A 19,172-nucleotide genomic window follows, 5' to 3' on the forward strand; every position below is an offset into this window, starting at 1 on the left:
TCAGTTCAGACGCAAGCCCCCTGCCCAGACTGACCCTCGTAAGCTCTTTGCTGCTGTTCATCCCTCTGCATGGGTGACTGGCAAAAGGGTGGTCAAGTGGCTGGTTCCCCCGATAAGTGTGGGTTTAGTTCTCACTTGCGCTGTCGATCCTCTGCATGCCCTGGAGCAGGCAGCTTCCCGGAGAGGGGTCCTGACTCCTGCTGCTCAGTTGCATCAAGAGCCTTGGATGAAATACACCATAGCTGTGCAGAGAATTCTGCCCATCTGGGGAAGCCTCGCTGGTCGGGGGCAGGGCCCATTCTGGGGCCGTATCCTGAATGCGGAGAGGAGCCTGGCTAAAAAACACTTCCCGAGTGCCAGGCTGCCCTGACTTCTAGGTGACTGATCTCTCTCCTCTGAGGCGTGAGGCTCATCCTCCCTGGTCGATCTGTAGGATGGGAGATCCAGACCTAATGTCGTCATATTAATTCCCTACCCTTCTCTTCCAGCTCTGCCCTGCCAAATCCACCCCAGCCCGCTCAAGCGCTCCATGTCCCTCATCCCCACCAGTCCGCAGGTCCCCGGCGAGTGGATGAGCCCCGATGAGCTGTGTGCCCGGCAGGCTTTCATCCCGGGGGACCACGCGCCCCTGTCCCCCCAGAGCAGCGTGGCCTCCTCGGGCAGCGAACAGACGGAGGAGCAGATTGGCAGCCGCAACACCTTCCAGGAGGATGGCAGTGGCATGAAAGGTACGGCTGGGGGAGGTGCTGTCGGCCCGTGCTTGGTGGGGAACCCCAACTGCCTCACTCTGCCAGCCAACCCTGGGAACACAGGGCTTACATGCTGGATCAGACCCCTGCCTGTGCAGCCGTTAACTGGGGGGTTCCTAGCGATTTGACCAGGGCTGCTAGGCCAGGGGCTGGAGGGAACATGGGCAGTGGTAAGCAAGGGGGATGAGCCTTTCCTGTGTCTGTGACGAGTAGAGCCCCGCGCATATACAAAAATGTGAATCCACGTCTGAGCCGCATCAGCCAGTATTAACCCGCGATTCGCTAGCCGTTTTTTACCTGGATCCAGCCCCGCAGCGGCAAGCAAGGGAGCAGGAGGGGTCTTGCAGGGAAGAGGTGGGGTGCAGTCTCAAGAAGGGGCAGCGCAGAGGGGAAGCGGAGGGGGGCACATTGGGTGCTGCTCCCGGACGATCACAATCAATGGCACACGGCAGCAGTGGTGTGTGTGGTATCACGGGAAGGGGGAGGGGATGGGCCAACGGGCTGGGACTGGGAGTGTGGCCAGTGCTCCTAGGCCAGGCCGTGGTGGGAGATGCTAGCACTGCCCGAGGGGCCTGAGCTGCTGGACAGGAAGTGGCACGGTGAGCGGGTGCCAGACAGCCCTGACACCGACCTGCCGCTGGCCCCACACAGCACCCCCTGGGCTGCTCGAGCTGGACACCGCAGGCCAGGTGCCACCAGTGAGTAGTGCTCTGCACGGTTGTATCTGCATCCAATCCATTATCTGCAAAAATGGTCCACAGATATGAAGCGGGAATCTACGGATTTTCAGGGCTCTAATGATGGGAAACTGTTGTGGGTATCAGCCAGCCTTGGTCTGTAATCTAGTCCCCACCCCAGAAGATGGTCGAATGCCCTTCCAATACCCTCTCTTACACACGCCCCTTGTCACCTGAGAAGGCCCTGCCTTGAAAGGGGAATGTTCCTCTGGCTCTGGGGAGCCCCAGAGTGGCTGGTGCGTAACGCCGGCGGTCTCGGGAGCTGTCTCCATCCTGCAGCCGTGGAAGCTTCCCCAGGCCTGACCAGTCAGTGGCTGCCTAGGTCACACTAAAAAGCCGGTCTCTCCCGTCTCCGCAGACGTTCCCTCGTGGCTGAAGAGCCTTCGTCTGCACAAGTACGCAGCCCTCTTCTCCCAGATGACGTACGAAGAGATGATGACCCTCACGGAGCAGCATCTGGAGTCTCAGGTGAGGAGGGGACAGCAGGGTCCCAGCCTCCACTCGACTGTGCGCTTCCTGGGGGCAGCAGCCACCTGGCGGGGGGCACTGTGGTGTCATAGGACATGTCTTCCACAGATTTAGGGGGCTGCTCCAGCACCCGCCAGCTGGGAAGGGGCTCTTAGGACTGCATAAATGCATGGGCACTCATCACCGTCCCCATAGCTCCTGATTTGAGCTGATCGCTAAATTTCAGAGGCTTCTCTGGATACCTCCAGCCTAGAGCCTGAAATTCCCACCTACCCATGGGGCAAATACCATGGAAGAGCCCTGAGCTCCTTTTGGACTCTGTGGCACCCAGGGGGCACCTGCAGCTGGGACCTGTCCCTAGGGCGTGTCTCTGAGTCTGTACGGGGTGGGGGTGGCTGCATCCATGGTTGTTGCCTTAGCTCCCACGTCTCTTCCTTACTGCACAGAATGTGACCAAAGGGGCCAGGCACAAAATTGCCCTGAGCATCCAGAAGCTTCGGGAGAGGCAGAGCGTTCTCAAGTCTCTGGAGAAGGTAAAAGACCCACCGGCTTCCCCTGCAAGGTCTGAGCTGGAGGCCTCGGGATCAAGGCAGCCAGACCCGGGGTTGATTCCTGACTCTTCCTTAGGCTCCTCGAATCTCCCACTGTCAATCAGGGGTCTCAGTCCTTGCTTAGGCTGTGAGCTCATTGGGATCTGTGCCTTTTGGTCGGGGCCTGCACTACACCTGGTGCAAAGGGGGGATCAGGGCCTCTAGGTGCTACTGGAATTCATGTCATGGCAGATTGCACCTCTGAACCACAGCCAGGCGTGGCCCGCGGCACACCAGCTGGGGGAGTTTGCTTCAAGGCTGCTGACGTTAAAACCCAAGATCTTGGGGCAGGTGCCCTGCACAGCGAACAGGATTGTGTGGCTCCGAGTCCTAAATTACCTACCACAGGGCTGCTGGGACTCGAACCTGTGATCCCGGGTACTTCTGAGCCTGAGGCTTGGACCACTGAGCACCTTGGTCCTTTTTGAGACGTGGGGCTGCTCTTAATTTTTCATGGCATCTTCCCCACCCCCTTTGCCCTTTCTTCCACCCCCTTTCCCTGGCCCCTCTACAGGACATCCTAGAAGGAGGGAACCTGTGGAATGCGCTCCAGGAGCTCCAGCAGATAATCATCACGCCCATCAAAGCATACAGCTCCCTCCAGGCCATGGCCACGCCCAAGGAGGGGCAGCAGGCGATGCCGGAGCGCCACGGAGCCCCCAGGCCGGGCCTGGACAAAGCCACCAACGGGGCAGAAGACAAGGAGCCTGCAGTGGACGGCTTCCCATCCCAGACGGCCTCCCCCTGCGACGGGGAGTCGGCCACGGCACCCATCGCGGAAGGGGACATCCCGGGGCAGTTCACCCGGGTGATGGGGAAAGGTAAGGGTGCCTCTGTGCGCGGCGTCTGGTCCAGAGGGCACTGCCTTTTCCCCAGGGGCATTCAGGGAGCCCATTGTGGGGGTCCTGGGGTGCTAGAGGGAGCACTACTGCTTCTCTTGCAGATATGGGCGGTACAGATTCGGGAGCATGACTGGGGCTGACTAATGTCTCCAGCCCTGTTTCAGGTGGATGGGTCCCATTGACTCCCACTTGGCGGGACAAGGAAGCTGGATGACTTATCTCATCTGTCGGGGGAGGGGGCGGGAGCAGGGTTCAGGATGTCTGGGTTCTCTAGCAGGTAGAGGAAGGTTGGCTGCGTGTGTTAGGCACAGGACACCTGGGTTCTCTTCCTGACTCTGGTTAGTCGGGAATCCTGGCTTCTATTCCTGGCTGGGGGAGGGAGGTGGGGTCTAGGGGTTAGAGCAGGGGGGCGTGGACCCAGGTTCTATTCCAGTTGGGTGGGGAGTGGGGTCTAGTGGTGAAAGCAGGGGAGGGGCTGGAGGTTGGGACTCCTAGGTTCTATTCCTGGCTGGGGGAGGGAAGTGGGGATTGAATGATTAGAGCAGTGGTGGGACTAGGCAGGACTCCTGGGTTCTTTCCAGCCCTGCTCCTTGTTCACCGCTTGTCCTTGGGCGAGTCTCTTCTTTGAGCTGCAGGATCCCCCTCTGCTGACCCACCTCCTAGGGGCATGATGCTGAGCATTGGGCAGGGGGCAGAGGGGAGATGCTTCAGAAGGGCCTGGGGAGTAACCCCTCTGCTCCCCTTGCAGTGTGCACGCAGCTGCTCGTCTCCCGGCCCGACGAGGAGAACATCACCAGTTACCTCCAGCTCATAGAGAAGTGCCTGACTCACGAGGTATCATCTGCATGGAAACCTCCCTGTGATCCTGGGGGCGGGGGCTGCTGGCTCCCCTCAGGACTCCTGGGTTCTGCTCCACCGTGCCCAGCAGCCCAGGCCCCAGGGCTGTTGAACTGATCCAAGCAGGTCATTTAAGGACCACCCCCCACCCCACACACACCCACCGTCTCCACATCCACATCTGCTTTGGGCTGGATGTGTGCTCGAATCCCTCCGCTCTCCGTAGCAAAGTACCCCCTCCTCCCCGCGGCTACTCCCCCCCCCTCCCTATGTCCCGGTGCCAGCCCAGCGTCCTGACGGCGCTGTCCCTGTGCACCTCAGGCATTCACGGAGACGCAGAAGAAGAGGCTGTTGTCCTGGAAGCAGCAGGTGCTGAAGCTGCTGCGAGCGTTCCCCCGGAAAGCCGTGCTGGACATGCAAGGGTACCGCCAGCAGAAAGGGTAGGTGTGGCCAGTTTGCAGGGCTCAGCTGTGGAATGGCATGAACCCTGGGAGTACGGGAGGGTGGGGGGGGGCAGTGCTGAATAACACCCCCTAGGTGATCTGGCTAGACAGTATGGCCCAGTGAATCAGGCTCTCCAGGACCTGGAGTCTGGCCCCAGCTCTGCCTTGATGCGTGACTTAGGCTGCCTCAGTCCTCCAAGCTTCCCTAGTGGGGCCCCCACCCGGCAGCACAGCACGTATCACTTGGCTCAGGTGTGTCTAATGCCCCAAAATGCTAAGATGTATGGGCTGCTGTGGGAGGGGGCACTCCAAAGACCTGTCCCATGTGAGGGGGGGGGGGGGTCATCCCAAGGGATGCAGCAAGTAGCTACAATCTCTGGTGACTTCAGAACAGCCCTTTATTTGTTTTCCCTTTTCCTCTCCCCCAGGTGGGCTTTTGGTTCCAACTCTCTCCCCATAGCTGGATCTGTGGGGGTGGGCGTTGCGCGCAGAGGGCAGCGGCCGTTCCAGATGCCCCCTCGAGCCATGCCCCCGAGCCGCCTGGGGCTGCTGAGCCCAGCGGGGATTGGAGGGGTCTTGCCCCGGCATGCACTTACCAGCCCCATCGGGAGCCAGGGACGACAGGTGAGTTCGGCGGGGCGGGTGGTGTCGCCCGAGCCACGGGTGTGGGCCGATTTCTCTAACCAGACTCCCCCGTGGCTCTGGCTGAAGCGCCAGCCGAGCCAAAGGGATTTTTACAATGAACAGGAGCAGTGTGTGCCAATCTAGAAGGACTCATTTGTCTAGATCAGCAGGTTATAGAGAGAAATGTCTAGGTCCATTAACACAGGGCTAGGAGGGGACAGGGGTCCACTGGGGAGGGCTGAGAGCCAGGACTCCTGGGTTCTATCCCAGCTCTGGAAGGGGAGTGGGGTCTAGTGGTTAGAACAGGGAGGCTGGGAGCCAGGACTACTTGGTTCTATTCCCAGACCACCAGTGGATTCTCCATCATAGTCTCTCCATGCCTCAGTTTCTCCATGTTACTATGGGGTTAATAGATCTGCCTTGCCTGCCAGGGGGCATGTGAGGACAAATACATCAAAGATTATGAGGCGCTTGCGAATTATGGTGACCAGATAGGTATCTTAAATGGAACTGGGAGCTAGGACTCCTGGGTTCTATCCCCAGTGCTAGTGGTTAGAGCAGGACAGGCCTGGGGAAGGGAGGACTCCTGAGCCCCATTCCTGGCTGTAGGAAAGGAATGGGATCTAGTGGCTGGAGAAGGATAAATTGATCCCCCCGCCTCTTTTTTAAATGAATTTCTGCTCTCCAAATGGCCTGGTGGGGTTCCCTGTTTGCAGGAGGGAGAGTTAAGAGTTGCTGTGTGAGGTCAGAAAGCTGGGTTCTCTCTGCTGGCCCTAGGATTGCAGAATCGAGCTGGGCTCTCCCCTTGCAGCGTCACTCCCCGCCCCTGGGGGGCGCCAGGACCTTCCCCCTTGTGCAGAAGGGCACGGGACTTGCTCGGGCACGGGAACCCGGCCCCCTCTCCCAGCATGGCATTAGCCTGCTGTTCCTTCCAGGGGGCTGTGACTTGGTGCCACCCCGATCCTTGGCTGCTATTGAATGTTGTCTCTGGGTGCCCCGTGTGCCAGGCTGGCGCTGGTGAGCCTGGGGGATCGAGCTGCTCTGGGCTAGGCTCCTCCTCTATCCCTCTCTTTCCCCTCTCTCCGCAGAACCTGTGGTTCGCCAATCCCGGGGGCAGCAACAGCATGCCCGGCCAGAGTCGCAGCTCGGTCCAGCGCACCCATTCGCTACCCGTCCACACGTCCCCGCAGGCCATCATCATGTTCCCCCAGGGTGAGTAGCCAGGTCGCTCTCCTGGTACCAGCCCTCGGCAGACTCAGGACAGGAGTTGTTCTTGGAGAGACTATTCTGCCCAGCTCAGGCCGGTGGGAGGCCGTCTGCCGCCAACTCGTTCTCCAGCTGTTTGGAGTGCGGGATGTAAGCCTGTCGTGCTCCTCCCCAGAGCACGCTGCACGTGTTGGCAAGCAGTGTCCATCTGCTGCAAGTCAGGACTCCTGGATTCTATCTCTGGTACTGGGAGGGGAGGGGGTTAGAGCAGTGGGGGATGGGAGCCAGGACTGCTGGGTTCTATTCCTGGCCCAGTCATTGGATTCTCCATCACAGACCATTTTTCAGTGGAAAAGGTAGCAGCACACGGGTTAATAAGGGGATGAGGCTCAAAGCTGCCACCTGGCCGGGTGGGCCAGGGCGGTCACATGAGTGCTGCGTGAATCCAGTTTCCATCGCCCACCAGGGAGTGTGGGGGCCACGTGGCTAATCCCCTTCCTCCACCCCCACCCCGCCCATAGATTGCCAGATCCCTGGAACAGACCTGGAGATCAACCCCACGCTGGAGTCGCTGTGCCTGAGCATGACGGAGCACGCGCTGGGCGGTGAGATGCGGGGTCAGCCCCGGAAGGGGAGGGTGTTCAAGGGGAAACAAGCCGGCAGGTCCCAGGGAGACCGAAATGGAGCCCAAACCCTCTTCTTGACCCCACCCCAGGGTGGGTGACGCTCTCACAGCCCTAGATTTCAGCCAGACGCATGGGGCGCACGTATCTAGTGGTGACCTTGTCAGCAACGGGGCTCCTGTGGCGGAACCCAGCATGCAGCTGGGTGCAGTCGGCAGTAAAACCCTGGGCCGAGACCTCCCACTACTCTTGGCGTTTGGGGGGGCCCGGTGAATTCTTGGCTTCTTGCTTGTGAGTGGAGCCGCCGCCAGGCACACGGAATCACCGGCCCCTTATGAACCCCTTTGGCCTCATCCCCTTCCGCCTCAACACTCAACACTCTCCGGGCCTGTTTTCTCTCCTAACAGATGGCACCGACAAGACCTCCAGCATCTGACCAGCCTCGGGGATCCGTGGTTCCTGAGAAGCTTTAAGGGGTTCTCTTTATTTTTTGAGGGGGTGCTTAAAGGGGTGGTTGAATCTTCCACCCCATCTCCTCCCCGCCCTCCCCCAGCATTTGCCATCAGCTCCGTCTGGGTGGGGGGGTCGGAAGAAGCTCTCACTACAATCTTACCATCTTATACGTTCTAATATTTTTCTACTTTATTATTACTTTAACTATGGTTTAATACTGAGCTGCATCCTGTAACTCCCAGGGTAACGAAGCCAGAAGCAGCAGGATCTTGGGTCACGCATGTGTGTGTCCTCCCACCCGCCTCTCTTCTCACCCCCCCCGCCCTGCCCATCCTTTCTCAGCATGGGGAAAAAGAAAGCTGAGAGTGAGGAGTGGAGAAGGGGAGAGAGAGCGCGTCTCTGATCCACTTTCCTCCCCACCCCACCCCGGGGCAGGATGGCCGCTCTTGGCCACGAAAGGCACCAGGGGGCTAACCTGGTGAGCTGGTTTCTTCCGGGTTAGCCCCCCCACACCTGCTTTTCGTGCCTGATCCCTGCGATGGGGAAAACGCCTCCACAGATGGGGGCCGAGAACTCTTCCGGAACTGTTATTAAGTGCCTGTAACTCCCCACCCCACCCGTGTGATGACCTGGGGGCATGGCCTTTGAAGGAGGGCCACGCCTTCCCCCATAAGAGGGTGGCTGGGGGCGTGGCCTTTGAGGGGGTCCGTGTCCTCCCCCATAGAGCAAGTGGTGGATTCAGGGAAAGAAGCCACGCCCCAGAGAAGAGGTATTGAGCCAGGGCTGAAGAGTAGGGGTGGGGGTGATGGGGATATGCGGGGGGCGGGGAGAGAGGGGTTGGCGCATTGGAAGGTATTTAACCCTTTGGGCGTCTTCTCCTGGGGTACATCCCCCCCCAGAGGGGATTATAAAGCTTCTGTGATTGGAGCATTAGAAGGTTGGTAGGTGTTGGTGTGGCTGCATCTGGGGCCCTCGAGAGTCAGCTTGGTTGACGGGTTCCCCCCCTCCCCCGTCATGTGTGCTTCCGGCAGAGGCTGGGAAGGATCCACCCGTACAGGGCAGACCTGCCCGGATGAATTGGCGGCTCCCCCCTGTTGGGCTTTGTCTGTGGGGCACCTCTCCCTGCCTGGAGCTCGTCTGTGTTGGCAGCGCCATCAGACCAAGCTCAGGCAGTTGGGTTAGAGCGCCCCTTTCTGGTTAGGGGCCGCAAAGCACCCAGCTGTGCGGCAGAGCAGTGTGAGGCTCTCACAATGCTAATGAACTGAGAAAGGGCTTGACATGGGGGGTTGTTTGCAAGCCCCTTTGGGGTGGTCTGGAAGACACACGCCCCCCTGGGTTTGGGGGGCAGCAGGGACAGAGCTGTTCCTTAAATGCCTTGATGGGGGTGTGAGGGGAAATGAGAATTGAGCCCTGCTGGGGGCTGTGGGGGGAGATGCTCAGGCAGGAGGGAGCCCTCCCCTAAGCCCCAAGCTTTGTGTGTGCGTGTGCATGTGTGTAAAACAAAAAACACTACATGGGCTGGGGGTGGGAGGAGCCTGTGGGCAAGGGGTGTGGCTTTTATCATCCCAATACCCATTTTGATTGGATTAACCTATTTTTTTTCCTTCTGATTTGCAACTCTTTTTTAAAAAACAAATAGATTTAAAAGCTTCCAAATTTTCCCTTCCCCGAGCTCTGCTCCCACGGGGCACCGAAGGGCGCGGGACCAGCTGCAGGAAAGGGGCCCCATCTCTCCACCACCTTGCACTGTCACTGATAGCTGGGCAACGGGAGGCGCAGATGACGCCATTTCAACAGGAGAGTGGAACTGGTGCAAAGGACTGCGCCGTGCGGAGAACCGGGGTCGCCCCGAGGCTTGTGGTATCCTCAGGCGTTGAGGGGCAGCAGACGGGAATCTGGGGTGAGGGTCACACTAGGGATTTGAGGGGGGCAGGGGAGGACTGGGCTTTGCAAGAGCCCTATGGATTTATTTGGGGGGGCGGAGAGGGGAACAGGGTCCGGCCGAGACCTAGGTACAATTTTGTCTTTTTCCAGAAAGACGCCCTGGGACAAAAAGTCCCCTGTCTCGCTGGATCTCTCTGCAGCATGGGGGGAGACGCATGCCCCAAAGCAGATGACCCCCACAGGCTGAGCCCCTCCCGTTGGTACAAAAGAAATTCCCAGCCCACCCCCCAGACCTGTTTAAATGTTAAAGGCCTTTCCAAAGTATATACCGCATAGTAGTGTGTACAAAAAACAGCCCCACCCCCAAACGGGGCAACCCCCCCCTGACCTATTTCTACAGTAGAGAGACAAGGTTCCTGTTTCAGATAGAAATGTTATTTTAGATACATTTTATTATGAATAACTTTTGTTATGACTATGGCTGGTAACCATGAATACGTTATTAAAAAACAAAACAAAAAATTTTACAAAAAAAAAAAAAAACCAACCAAAAACCAAACCCAGCAGCCCGTGTTCGCTGGCTTTGTCTCGCTGTGTCCCACCTCCCGCTGTCTGTCCGTGTGAAAGAACCTGCCCCCGAACCAAATACGAGACCTTCCCATGGAAACACCCCAAAACCCTCTCTGATAAAGTTGTACTTATTTTGTAACCGTGCTTTTTATTCTTGATTTGTTCAGGGTGAGGGTGTGGGGGGGTGTATTTACAAAGGTAAGAGCCAGGATGGGGCAGCTGGCCTAGTGGTTAGAGCGCTGGTGAGCTGTGGTTTGCTACTTAGACACCTGGAGCACTCTGGGCTGGAAGCTGTTACGCCCCCAGCTCCCGCAGGCTTGGCCAGGCGGAGATCTGGGCACCATCAGGTATTTTTAAACCCAAGATTTTGAGGCCTTCACTAGTGGGGAGGGCAGGGCACTGACTATTTTGTTCCTTCCCTATGCAGGGCAGGCGCTTGGGGAGCAGTAGGAGGGACCCAGATGTGGCACAGCTGTTTAGGTGAATTGTGTCTGGTGTGCCTGGCTTTCCACCACTGCCTGCCCCTTCATGCCAGAGGCTGTGCTTCTCTGGGACCTATGGGTACCGCTGGGGCCAGCTTGGCTTCCCAAGAGGAGAGCCAGGGCCAGCTGCTTGACGCAGCAGCATCTCTGCTCGCGTATGAGGCATAACTCTGGGTTTTTCTCTTCTCCGTGATCCTGAGCTTCTTTCTCTCTGCAATAGCTGGTGCCAGGCTTCTGTGCAGTTGCCCCCAGCTCTCGGCTACTTCATCCAAACCGTCTTGGGGCAGAAAATGGGGGAGTTTGGCAGTGATTTCCTCCCCACCCTCCCTTCTAAAAGTTTGCAGGCAAAGTTCAGCTTTGTGGGGTCAGAAAGATCTGTGTTTTTGAGGGGCTTGCCTGCCATCGGCCCCACGTGTCATTGTCCCGCTGCGGCAGATCCCCCTTCCTCTGGTGCCAGGATCTGTTGACTGAACTACATCCCCCACTGTGCAGTGCTGGCAGGGACTTTGGTGCATTGTGGGAACTGTAGTCTGAGCCAGGGGAATGAAGAGCTCCCTGAGCCTCCCCCACAGCCTGTCAGCACCAAATTATTGGGGCTTTCAGCTGGTTATTTTGCCAAACAGGCCAGGTGTGTGAGCAGGGACTGATGGGGCTGTAATGAGGGGTCCTTGGGCAGAACCCCTCTGCTCTTCCCCCTATGCCACTCCCCCCCAGCTCTACCTCCAGCGGGGCCCCTTTCTGCTGCGTCACACCTGCTTGCTGGGGTGGTCCATCCCCTTTCAGCATGTGCTGATCAGCCCTGGCTGGCATCGTGTTCAACCATGGGCACTGATTCTGGGTTCTCCTTGGTTGTGCCCAGCTGATGCTCGTACTGCTGCACAGGGCAGGACTTGTGCCAGGTTGTACATGTCACAGGGCCCACCCCGCTCATCTTCCCCCTGCTGTACCTGACCCCAGCTCCCTGGGCCTTCCAGTCACTGCTCTGGCACTAAGCCCTGCTGGGGAATCATAGAATATCAGGGTTGGAAGGGATCTCAGGAGGTATCTAGTCCAACCCCCTGCTCAAAGCAGGACCAACCCCAACTAAATCATCCCAGCCAGGGCTTTGTCAAGCTGGGCCTTAAAAACCTCTAAGGAAGGAGATTCCACCACCTCCCTAGGGAACCCATTCCAGTGCTTCACCACCCTCCTAGTGAAATAGCATTTCCTAATATCCAACCTAGACCTCCCCCCACTGCAACTTGAGACCATTGCTCCTTGTTCTGTCATCTGCCACCACTGAGAACAGCCGAGCTCCATCCTCTTTGGAACCCCCTTTCAGGTATTTGGAAGCAGCTATAAAATCCCCCTCATGCTTCTCTTCTGCAGACTAAACAATCTGGGTTCCCTCAGCCTCTCTGCATAAGTCATGTGCCGCAGCCCCCTGATCATTTTTCGTTGCCTTCTGCTGGACTCTCCAATTTGTCCACATCCTTTCTATAGTGGGGGAACCAAAACTGGAGGCAATACTCCAGGTGTGGCCTCACCAGTGTCGAATAGAGGGGAGTAATCACTTCCCTCGAGCTGCTGGCAATGCTCATACTAATACAGCCCAAAATGCCATTAGCTTTCTTGGCAACAAGGGCATATTGTCAACTCATATCCAGCTTCTGGTTCACTGTAACCCCTAGGTCCTTTTCTGCAGAACTGCTGCTTCGCCAGTCGGTCCCCAGCTGTAGCAGTCCAGGGGATTCTTCCATCCTAAGTGCAGGACTCTGGGATTGGGCAAACTGGCCTGAGTCATGTGAGCCCAGACTGCCCCTTCCCTGGCTTTGCGAAGCTGTAACCGGCCCCACTGCCCGGGTTGGAGCAGAGACTCTTGTGGCGGCTGGTGGGAGCCCTGGACAGGGGACTGGTCGTGCTGGCAGAGAGCTTGGCGCTTCTGAAAATCAGGGCTGTGGTTTGGCCCTTGACCAGTCGCTAGCTGGTCTTGGCCTAGGCCCCAAGGTCCTGCAGCCCCCGGCGCCTCCCCCTTCTCTCCACAGCTCGGCCTTGGCATTGCTCCTGTCTTTCACCCCCCTGCTTCAAGTCACCTTGGAGTGAGGTCTCTGATCCTCATTCCTGGATCGCTCCCGCCTCCACGAGGCAGAACAAACCTAGCCTGGGTCTGTAACTTCCCCCCATGCCTGGCTGCCTAGAAGCAGGGCCCTGTTTGCTGCTTGAAGTGTCCCTAAGGCGGCCAGCGGATTGTCGGGCTGCCTGGGGTGAAGCTGGGTCCTGTCTCACACACCCCAGGGCTGGGTGGTTCCAGGTCACGCGACTGGAGAGCTGAGATGGTGTTTGGTTTGTGGAGAACTGGAGGTTTATAAACAACTCAAGGGGTGTCTCTGGAAGGGGGAGACACCCGAGCTCCCCACACCCAGAGCAGGCTCAGCATCCTAGGGTCAAAATCCCCCAGCTGCCAACAGCTGCAAGAGCGGGCAGCCTATGGACCAGCTCCTGGTCTGGTGCGTCCCAGTTGTTCACTGCCCTGGAGATCAGCCCTGGAGTTGTTCCCTTGCCAAGGGGCCTGGTTCCCTGTTCCCGGGAGGAGGTGGTTGAGTGACACACACCTGGAGGTTGGTGAATTAACCCCCCAGCTAGTGCGGCTGCAGCACAGGGCTGGACCAGCTGCTCCCAGCCATTGCTCAGAATCCACAAAGGGGGCAGTTGGCCTGTTTTCTACCAACCCATCAGAGGCAGGATCTGACTCCTGCATGTAGAAACTGTCATGATCTCAAGGCTGGCAGGGGCCAGTGAGATCAGCTAGCGCGTGACCCCCTGTAGCAGGCCTGAGATCGTTCCCAGCGCGGAGCTGTTAGAAAAACGCCCCAGCTTCATTTAAAAATGGGCCATGCTGGAGAATCCACCTCAACCCTGGCTCAGTGGGGCCAGAGGTTAATGACTCTCACTGTCCAAAACTGACACTTCCTTTCCCGTCTGAATTTGTTCAGCTTCAGCTTCCAGCCAGAGGGTCGTGTTCACCCTTCGTCCGCTAGACTGACGAGCCCTTGATTAAATGTTTGTTCCCTGGGCAGGTCACCCGTTCACCTCTTTGCTAAGCTCCTTGGGTCTCTCACAGCCAGGCAGGTTTTCTAACCTGCTGATCATTCTCATGGCTCTTCTCTGATTTATCAACATCCTCCTTGACTGGTGGGCACCAGAGCTGGAGCCAGGATCCCAGCAGCGGCCGCACCAGTACCAGAGAGGGGAAAGAATCTCTCTACTCCTATGCGAGATCCCCATTCATGCAGCCAGAGCAGAGCCCTGCCCCAGGGAATGGTACATAGGATGTTGTATTGTGCAGCCAGGGTAGGGGGATTGGTGGCAGAGGACAGAGGGGGCACAGGCCAAGGAATGGGTCTGTCACTCCCACCCTCTGGGAGAGCTGGGATCCCAGCACATAGCCTCCAAAGGAACCGAGGGGGGAGGGGTGCTCCCCACGATGAGGGGCCCAGCTCCAGTGAAAAACCAGGGCCATGGAGCCCAGGGCTGGAATAGGAGGTGAAGGGGAGTGGGTCACAGTTGAGCATTACCCCTATTTTTCTCAGTTCAGGGGTTTCATCCCAGCTAGATCCAGGTCTGCCGAAGGCAGCCTCTCCCTGCCCGCTAGCCGGAGCAGGGACAGCCTGGTGCTGTAGCCCTGGGCGTCGGGCAGCCACAATGTTCCCGTGTGGCCGAGAGCCCCCAAATCATCTGGTGGAAGCCTGCCCCCTTTCCTAGCTAGCGGCGGAGGCTGAGGGCCAGAGCTGGGTGCCCCCATCCCTGCTGCAGCCCAGAGACATGACCCCAGGGGTCTCTTACAGTCACAGCAACAAGACTTTATTCCAGCAACCCAGCCCCTTTAAATAAAACAGCTGATTGAGGCTCCGGCTGTGTCTTCCCACCACCAGGAGCGAGGCAGGGGCTCCTTTAACGAAACTTCCCCCTCCTCAGCCCCGGGTGGTGGTGGGGGGGCAGTAATTGGGACACAGGGTTCTTTCTGACAGTCCCAGAGCACAGGGGGCCCAGAACCTGCTATAAAAGACAAAGTTCACGGGCAATACGGCCTCATATCGGCCCTGATCCTGGAGCCGGCCCCTCATCTTTGGGCCGTGGCCCAGAGGACGAAAGCCACGGGCCGGGCTCTGGGCTCAGTTCCAGCGGGTGTCCAGCCGCCGCACCCGCACCTTCTGCTTGTAGTGGTATTCCTTGAGGTACTCCTGGAGCGCGCTGGGGATGGGCAGGCGGCCAATGCCATCGTAGGAGGTGCAGCCGGCCACCACGGCCCGGCACAGGTGCTGCAGGGCGAAGGGGAAGGGCCGGCACACGGGGCGGGAGAGCAGGGGTTCGAAGAACATGCAGGCGCTAGGGTCTTTGTACCGCTCCAACAGGCCCGAGACGGTGGGGGCATGGAAGACGCCGGGGTCGTGCACGTCGAAGCTGAAGTTGTGGTTCCACTGCTCGACCCGGGCGTGGAGTGAGCGGCCGTAGCGCCGGAAACTGACCGAGAAGAGATAATCCTCCTGGGCCGAATCCCGCAGCAGGAAGGTTCCTTCCGGCTTCCCCTCCAGCAGGGCCTCGGCCTGGTAGCGATCCATCACCCCCCAGTAGCAGGGCAGCCGGGTCAGCTGCAGCAGATCCGGCACCAGGCAGTGGATGTAGTCGATCTGGGTGTGGACGCGGAGCTCCGGCTCTGGGGCCGCTGCTGCCGCCACCAACTCCTCCTCCTCTTCCTCTTGGGGGGCCAGGGTGGCCCGGTTGTCCCCGGCCAGTTCGTTCATGCCGGGGGCCAGCTTGGGCCCCACCTTGTAGAGCAGGTTGATCTGCGCCGTGGCCTCGAAGGTGTGGATCATGGCGTCCGGAGGCGGCTCCACCCCCTGCTCGATGCTGATGCGCCTCCGCTCCCGCAGCCGGTCGTCCTCGTCCTCCGCCGGCCCCGCCTTGCCGCAGGCCAGTCCCTCCTGCGCCGACACGGGCGCCGTGTGCTGTTTTATGAGGTTCCACTTGCGGGCCAGCTCCGAGCCAGCCGGGAAGGGGCAGGTCTCCAGCATCAGCTCCCGCAGGTGGATCTTGCGCTGGGAAGGGGAGAATTCGGGGGAGCGGGCCCCACCACTTCCCTTGATGGGGAAACACTGGCCCACCGCATCCTGGATCCTCTGCCGCAGCGAGCGCCCTGCCCGCCGGCCCGGCTCGGCCCCCTCCGAGTCCTGCCCTGCCCGGGGCTCCAGTAGCTTTGTTCTCCTGCGTCCGCTGCACCGCCCCCCAGCCTCGCCCGACCTCTCCTTGGGCCGGGCCCCTCGGTCTGGCCCCTCTCCCTCCTGGGACATGACAGGGCCCAGCGCGCAGAGGACTTGGGAAGGTGTCAGGGGGCCCAGTCTCTGCTGGGGTAGGGCAACCCCAGCTCGCTCATGGTGGGGACGGGGTGCATCCGGTCTGCACTGAAGGAAGAGAGTTCATTAGAGCCCAGACCCACTGGGACCCCAAGTCCCCTGCGCCCCACCCCAGAAGTGGCTGCATCTCAGCACCAGGCAAGAAATCTGTGTATAAACCCCCACCCTGCTCATGTGTCATCCCAGAGGTGGCTGCATCTCAGCACCGGATGAGGGATCCGCCAGCTGAGGGGGCGCTGGGCTGGCACAACCGGGGCTCTGTCCCAGCCAGTGGACGATCCCATCCTGCCACAGGTATTTCGTTCAGCGCTAACGGGGAAGTGACAGTCTCCACTCACAAGCCCCCTCCCCCCCTCCACCTGCCTCTGTCCCTCAGCACTCAGGGCGGGGGCACACTCAGAGTGTGGGGGCAGGGGCAGCTCCAGGCCTCAGCACGCCAAGCGTGTGCTTGGGGCGGCATGCCGTGGGGGGCACTCTGCCCATCGCCGGGAGGGCAGCAGGCGGCTCCGGGGGACTAGCGGACCCCCGCCCTCCCGGCGACCGGCAGAGCACCCCCCGCGGCATGCCGCCTTGCTTGGGGCGGCAAAATGTCTAGAGCCGCCCCTGCATGGGGGTGGGGGGGAATGGGACACAGTCCCTTCAGCCAGGAAAGAGGCCGGACAATGGCCATTTTGGGGCCCAGCCCAACCGCCCGGCAGCAGCTGGGAGGGTCTGGGCCTAGGTTGCTCCATTTCAGACCCCTGCCCCCAGATCTACCCCCACCCCATATCCCAGCCCTGCCCAATAGATCTACCGTCACCCCATATCCCAGCCCTGCCCAATAGATCTACCCCCACCCCATTCTGTCCCCAGCTTTCGCACCCCATATCCCAGCCCCACCCATCTACCCCACCCATCCCAGCTCTGCCCATTCAGCCCTGCACCCCACACATTTACCCCCACCTGTACCCAGCTCCCCACACACACCCTAACCCCCACTCCCTGCCCATTCACCGCATACATCTACCTCCAGCTCCCCACCCGCCATATCCCAGCCCTGCCCCAGCGATCTACCCCACCCCATCCTGTCCCAGCTCTCGCACCCCATATCCCAGCCCCACCCATCCCAGCCCTGCATTCACCCCACACCCCACGCCTGCCCCACACATTTATCCCCCACCTGTACCCAGCTCCCCACACCCCATATCCCAGCCCTGCCCCACCGATCTACCCCACCCCATCCTGTCCCCAGCTCTCCCTCCTCATATCTCAGCCCCACAGATCTACCTCACGCCCCCCACATCCCAGCCCTGCCCATTCACCCCCACACACCCCTCCTGCCCCACACATTTACCCCCCACCTGTACCCAGCTCCCTACACCAAGACCGGACTCACCGCGGAGGGGCCCCACGCGGCCGGGCCGGGGCCGGGGTTGCGAAGCGGCGACCGAAGACGGAGCCAGCCGGGGAGGCGAGGCCGGGCCCAGCGCCCAGCTCCCCCCGCAGCGCCGCCCAGCCGCTGCCGGGGGAAGGGAAGGCCAGGCCGGGAGAGAACCCAGGCGTCCTGCTCCGCCCCCCCAAGAGCCGGGAGAGAACCCAGGCGTCCTGCTCCGCCCCCCGCCGCCCAGGAGCCGAGAGAGAACCCAGGCGTCCTGCTCCCCCTCCCCAAGACCCAGGAGAGAACCCAGGCGTCCTGCTCCGCCCCCCCAGGAGCCGGGAGAGAACCCAGGATCCCCCCCGCCAAGAGCCAGAAGAGAATCCAGGCGTCCTGTCCCCACACCCCAGAAGCCGGGAGAGAACCCAGGCGTCCTACCGCCTCCCCCCACCACCGGAGGCAGGAGAGAACCCAGGCGTCCCGCCTCCCCAGAACCTTCCCCCACCCTTCCCTAACCACTGGACCCCGCTTCCCTCCCTGAGCCTGGAGGGAGCACAGACGCCCTGACCAGCAGATTCCACTCCCCTCCAGCCCTAAGGAGAGAACCCAGGCATCCTGGGGCCTCTCCCCAGCCTAGTTCCCCATCTCCACCCCCAACCCGGGGAGGCGTCCTAGCCTCCAGCTGCTTGCTCCCCAGTTCTGACCACCAAACACCACCCGCCACAGGGAGAAAACCCAGGCATCCTAGCCCCCACTCCCCCTGCTCTGACCACTGCACCCTCCCACCCCAGGGCTGGGGAGAGAACCCCGCCCCCCGCCCCAGGAGTTTTACACGTTTGTGTGCATGTTGCACACAAGTTCATGTTTCTTGCACACATCCTGCTCATCCCTCGCTCAGTGACGTCCTTCTGCACCCACCCCAGGCTGAGCCCCTGCCTGGACCTGACACTTGCTCACACCCTAGTGTGCCAGGCCCACAAACACCCATGTCCATCTCCGTCACACACATGGACCTTTGCACGCTGGAGTGTCTTTCTCTCTCTCCCCTGCCACCTCTCACACTCACAGCCCTCTTCCCCCTCCCCCACGTGAGTCACACCTGTGCGTGCCACACACAGCCCGGGCCTGGTTGGCCCCCTCCCTGCAAAGCCCAGGGTTCGGCCCGTGTCGGACTGAGTTGGGGGTTCCTCTGCGGAATCACCCCAAAACTGCGCCTCCCTCAAATCCCTCTTGGGGTAAAGCAAAGGGCCTTGCCCAGGGCTTGATCAACCCAGGCCTCCCACTACACAATCCCTCCCCCAGCAGGATCGGGGGAGATAAGCACAGTCCCCCCCCAGCTGATTCTCACCCCACCAAAACCAGCACTCTTTGGAGGGAGCAGGCCCAGCTAGCAGATCCTACTGCCCCCCTGAACTCCAGTCCTTCCACAAACGTGGGGTGTGGGTCTGACATCCCCCAGGGTCCCATCTGGTCTGTGGAAACATTGGGCCCCCCTTAACTCTCTGGCTCTGGATACCACTCACGCTGCCCTACTCCGCACAGAAATCAGCCTGGTTACGTGATGTGAACCATCTCCCAGCCACTCATGGGCCGTACCCAGCGAGGCTCCCGCCAGTTGCCCCAGCCTTGGCCTCCAGAAACATGCTCAAGCCTCCCCCTTGGCCAGCACAAGCGCCTTAAGCCATCGTTGAATACAAGAAAATGAAAAATGCACCAGCCATCGTGAATCCTGAGCCGAGATTCCCCCAAGTCCTGCCATCAAAACACACCTGTTTAGATAAAATAAAGCTTGTTTATTAACGAGAGAGATTGTAGGTGATCGAGGCCTCCAAAGGTCAGAATTGGTTACAAAAAGAAAGTGATCAAATCGCAATCGGCCTGAACCTCGCCATGTGATGCAAGATTCAAAGCCAGCAGCTT

The 19,172-nt window shown here is 59.8% G+C and overlaps 2 protein-coding genes across 5 annotated transcripts in view; one reads left to right on the top strand and one right to left on the bottom strand.

Annotated features, from left to right (window-relative positions):
* SAMD4B (sterile alpha motif domain containing 4B) overlaps positions 1-10,165 on the top strand; it is a 36,027-nt gene extending 25,862 nt beyond the window's left edge. For 2 of the 3 annotated variants that reach the window (XM_032776264.2, XM_032776265.2), the window contains exons 4-13: positions 489-728; positions 1,845-1,954; positions 2,401-2,487; positions 3,059-3,365; positions 4,135-4,220; positions 4,545-4,663; positions 5,095-5,290; positions 6,379-6,502; positions 7,018-7,101; positions 7,527-10,165. In XM_032776264.2, coding sequence (XP_032632155.1) covers positions 489-728; positions 1,845-1,954; positions 2,401-2,487; positions 3,059-3,365; positions 4,135-4,220; positions 4,545-4,663; positions 5,095-5,290; positions 6,379-6,502; positions 7,018-7,101; positions 7,527-7,555 — 1,382 coding nt within the window. In that variant the 3' untranslated portion in view covers positions 7,556-10,165. Of the gene's footprint in view, positions 1-488; positions 729-1,844; positions 1,955-2,400; positions 2,488-3,058; positions 3,366-4,134; positions 4,221-4,544; positions 4,664-5,094; positions 5,291-6,378; positions 6,966-7,017; positions 7,102-7,526 lie in introns of all 3 variants that reach the window. The other variant, XR_012656759.1, reaches the window with a different exon arrangement.
* Positions 10,166-14,326: 4,161 nt separating this feature from the next.
* On the bottom strand, positions 14,327-17,427 carry LOC116822397 (suppressor of cytokine signaling 5-like). 2 transcript variants are annotated; one of them, XM_032776277.2, is made up of 2 exons: positions 17,274-17,427; positions 14,327-15,941 (listed from the first exon to the last, which is right to left on the bottom strand). In XM_032776277.2, exon 2 carries the CDS (start codon positions 15,833-15,835, stop codon positions 14,660-14,662), a length of 1,176 nt encoding a protein of 391 aa, XP_032632168.1. In that variant the 5' UTR covers positions 15,836-15,941; positions 17,274-17,427; the 3' UTR covers positions 14,327-14,659. The 2 variants fall into 2 exon arrangements, with proteins under 2 accessions (XP_032632168.1, XP_032632166.1); XM_032776275.2 differs by having other exon boundaries at positions 14,327-15,946.
* Between the last annotated feature and the right edge of the window lie 1,745 nt (positions 17,428-19,172).

Source organism: Chelonoidis abingdonii, chromosome 11, assembly GCF_003597395.2.
Source record: "Chelonoidis abingdonii isolate Lonesome George chromosome 11, CheloAbing_2.0, whole genome shotgun sequence".
Classification (NCBI taxonomy): domain Eukaryota; kingdom Metazoa; phylum Chordata; order Testudines; family Testudinidae; genus Chelonoidis; species Chelonoidis abingdonii.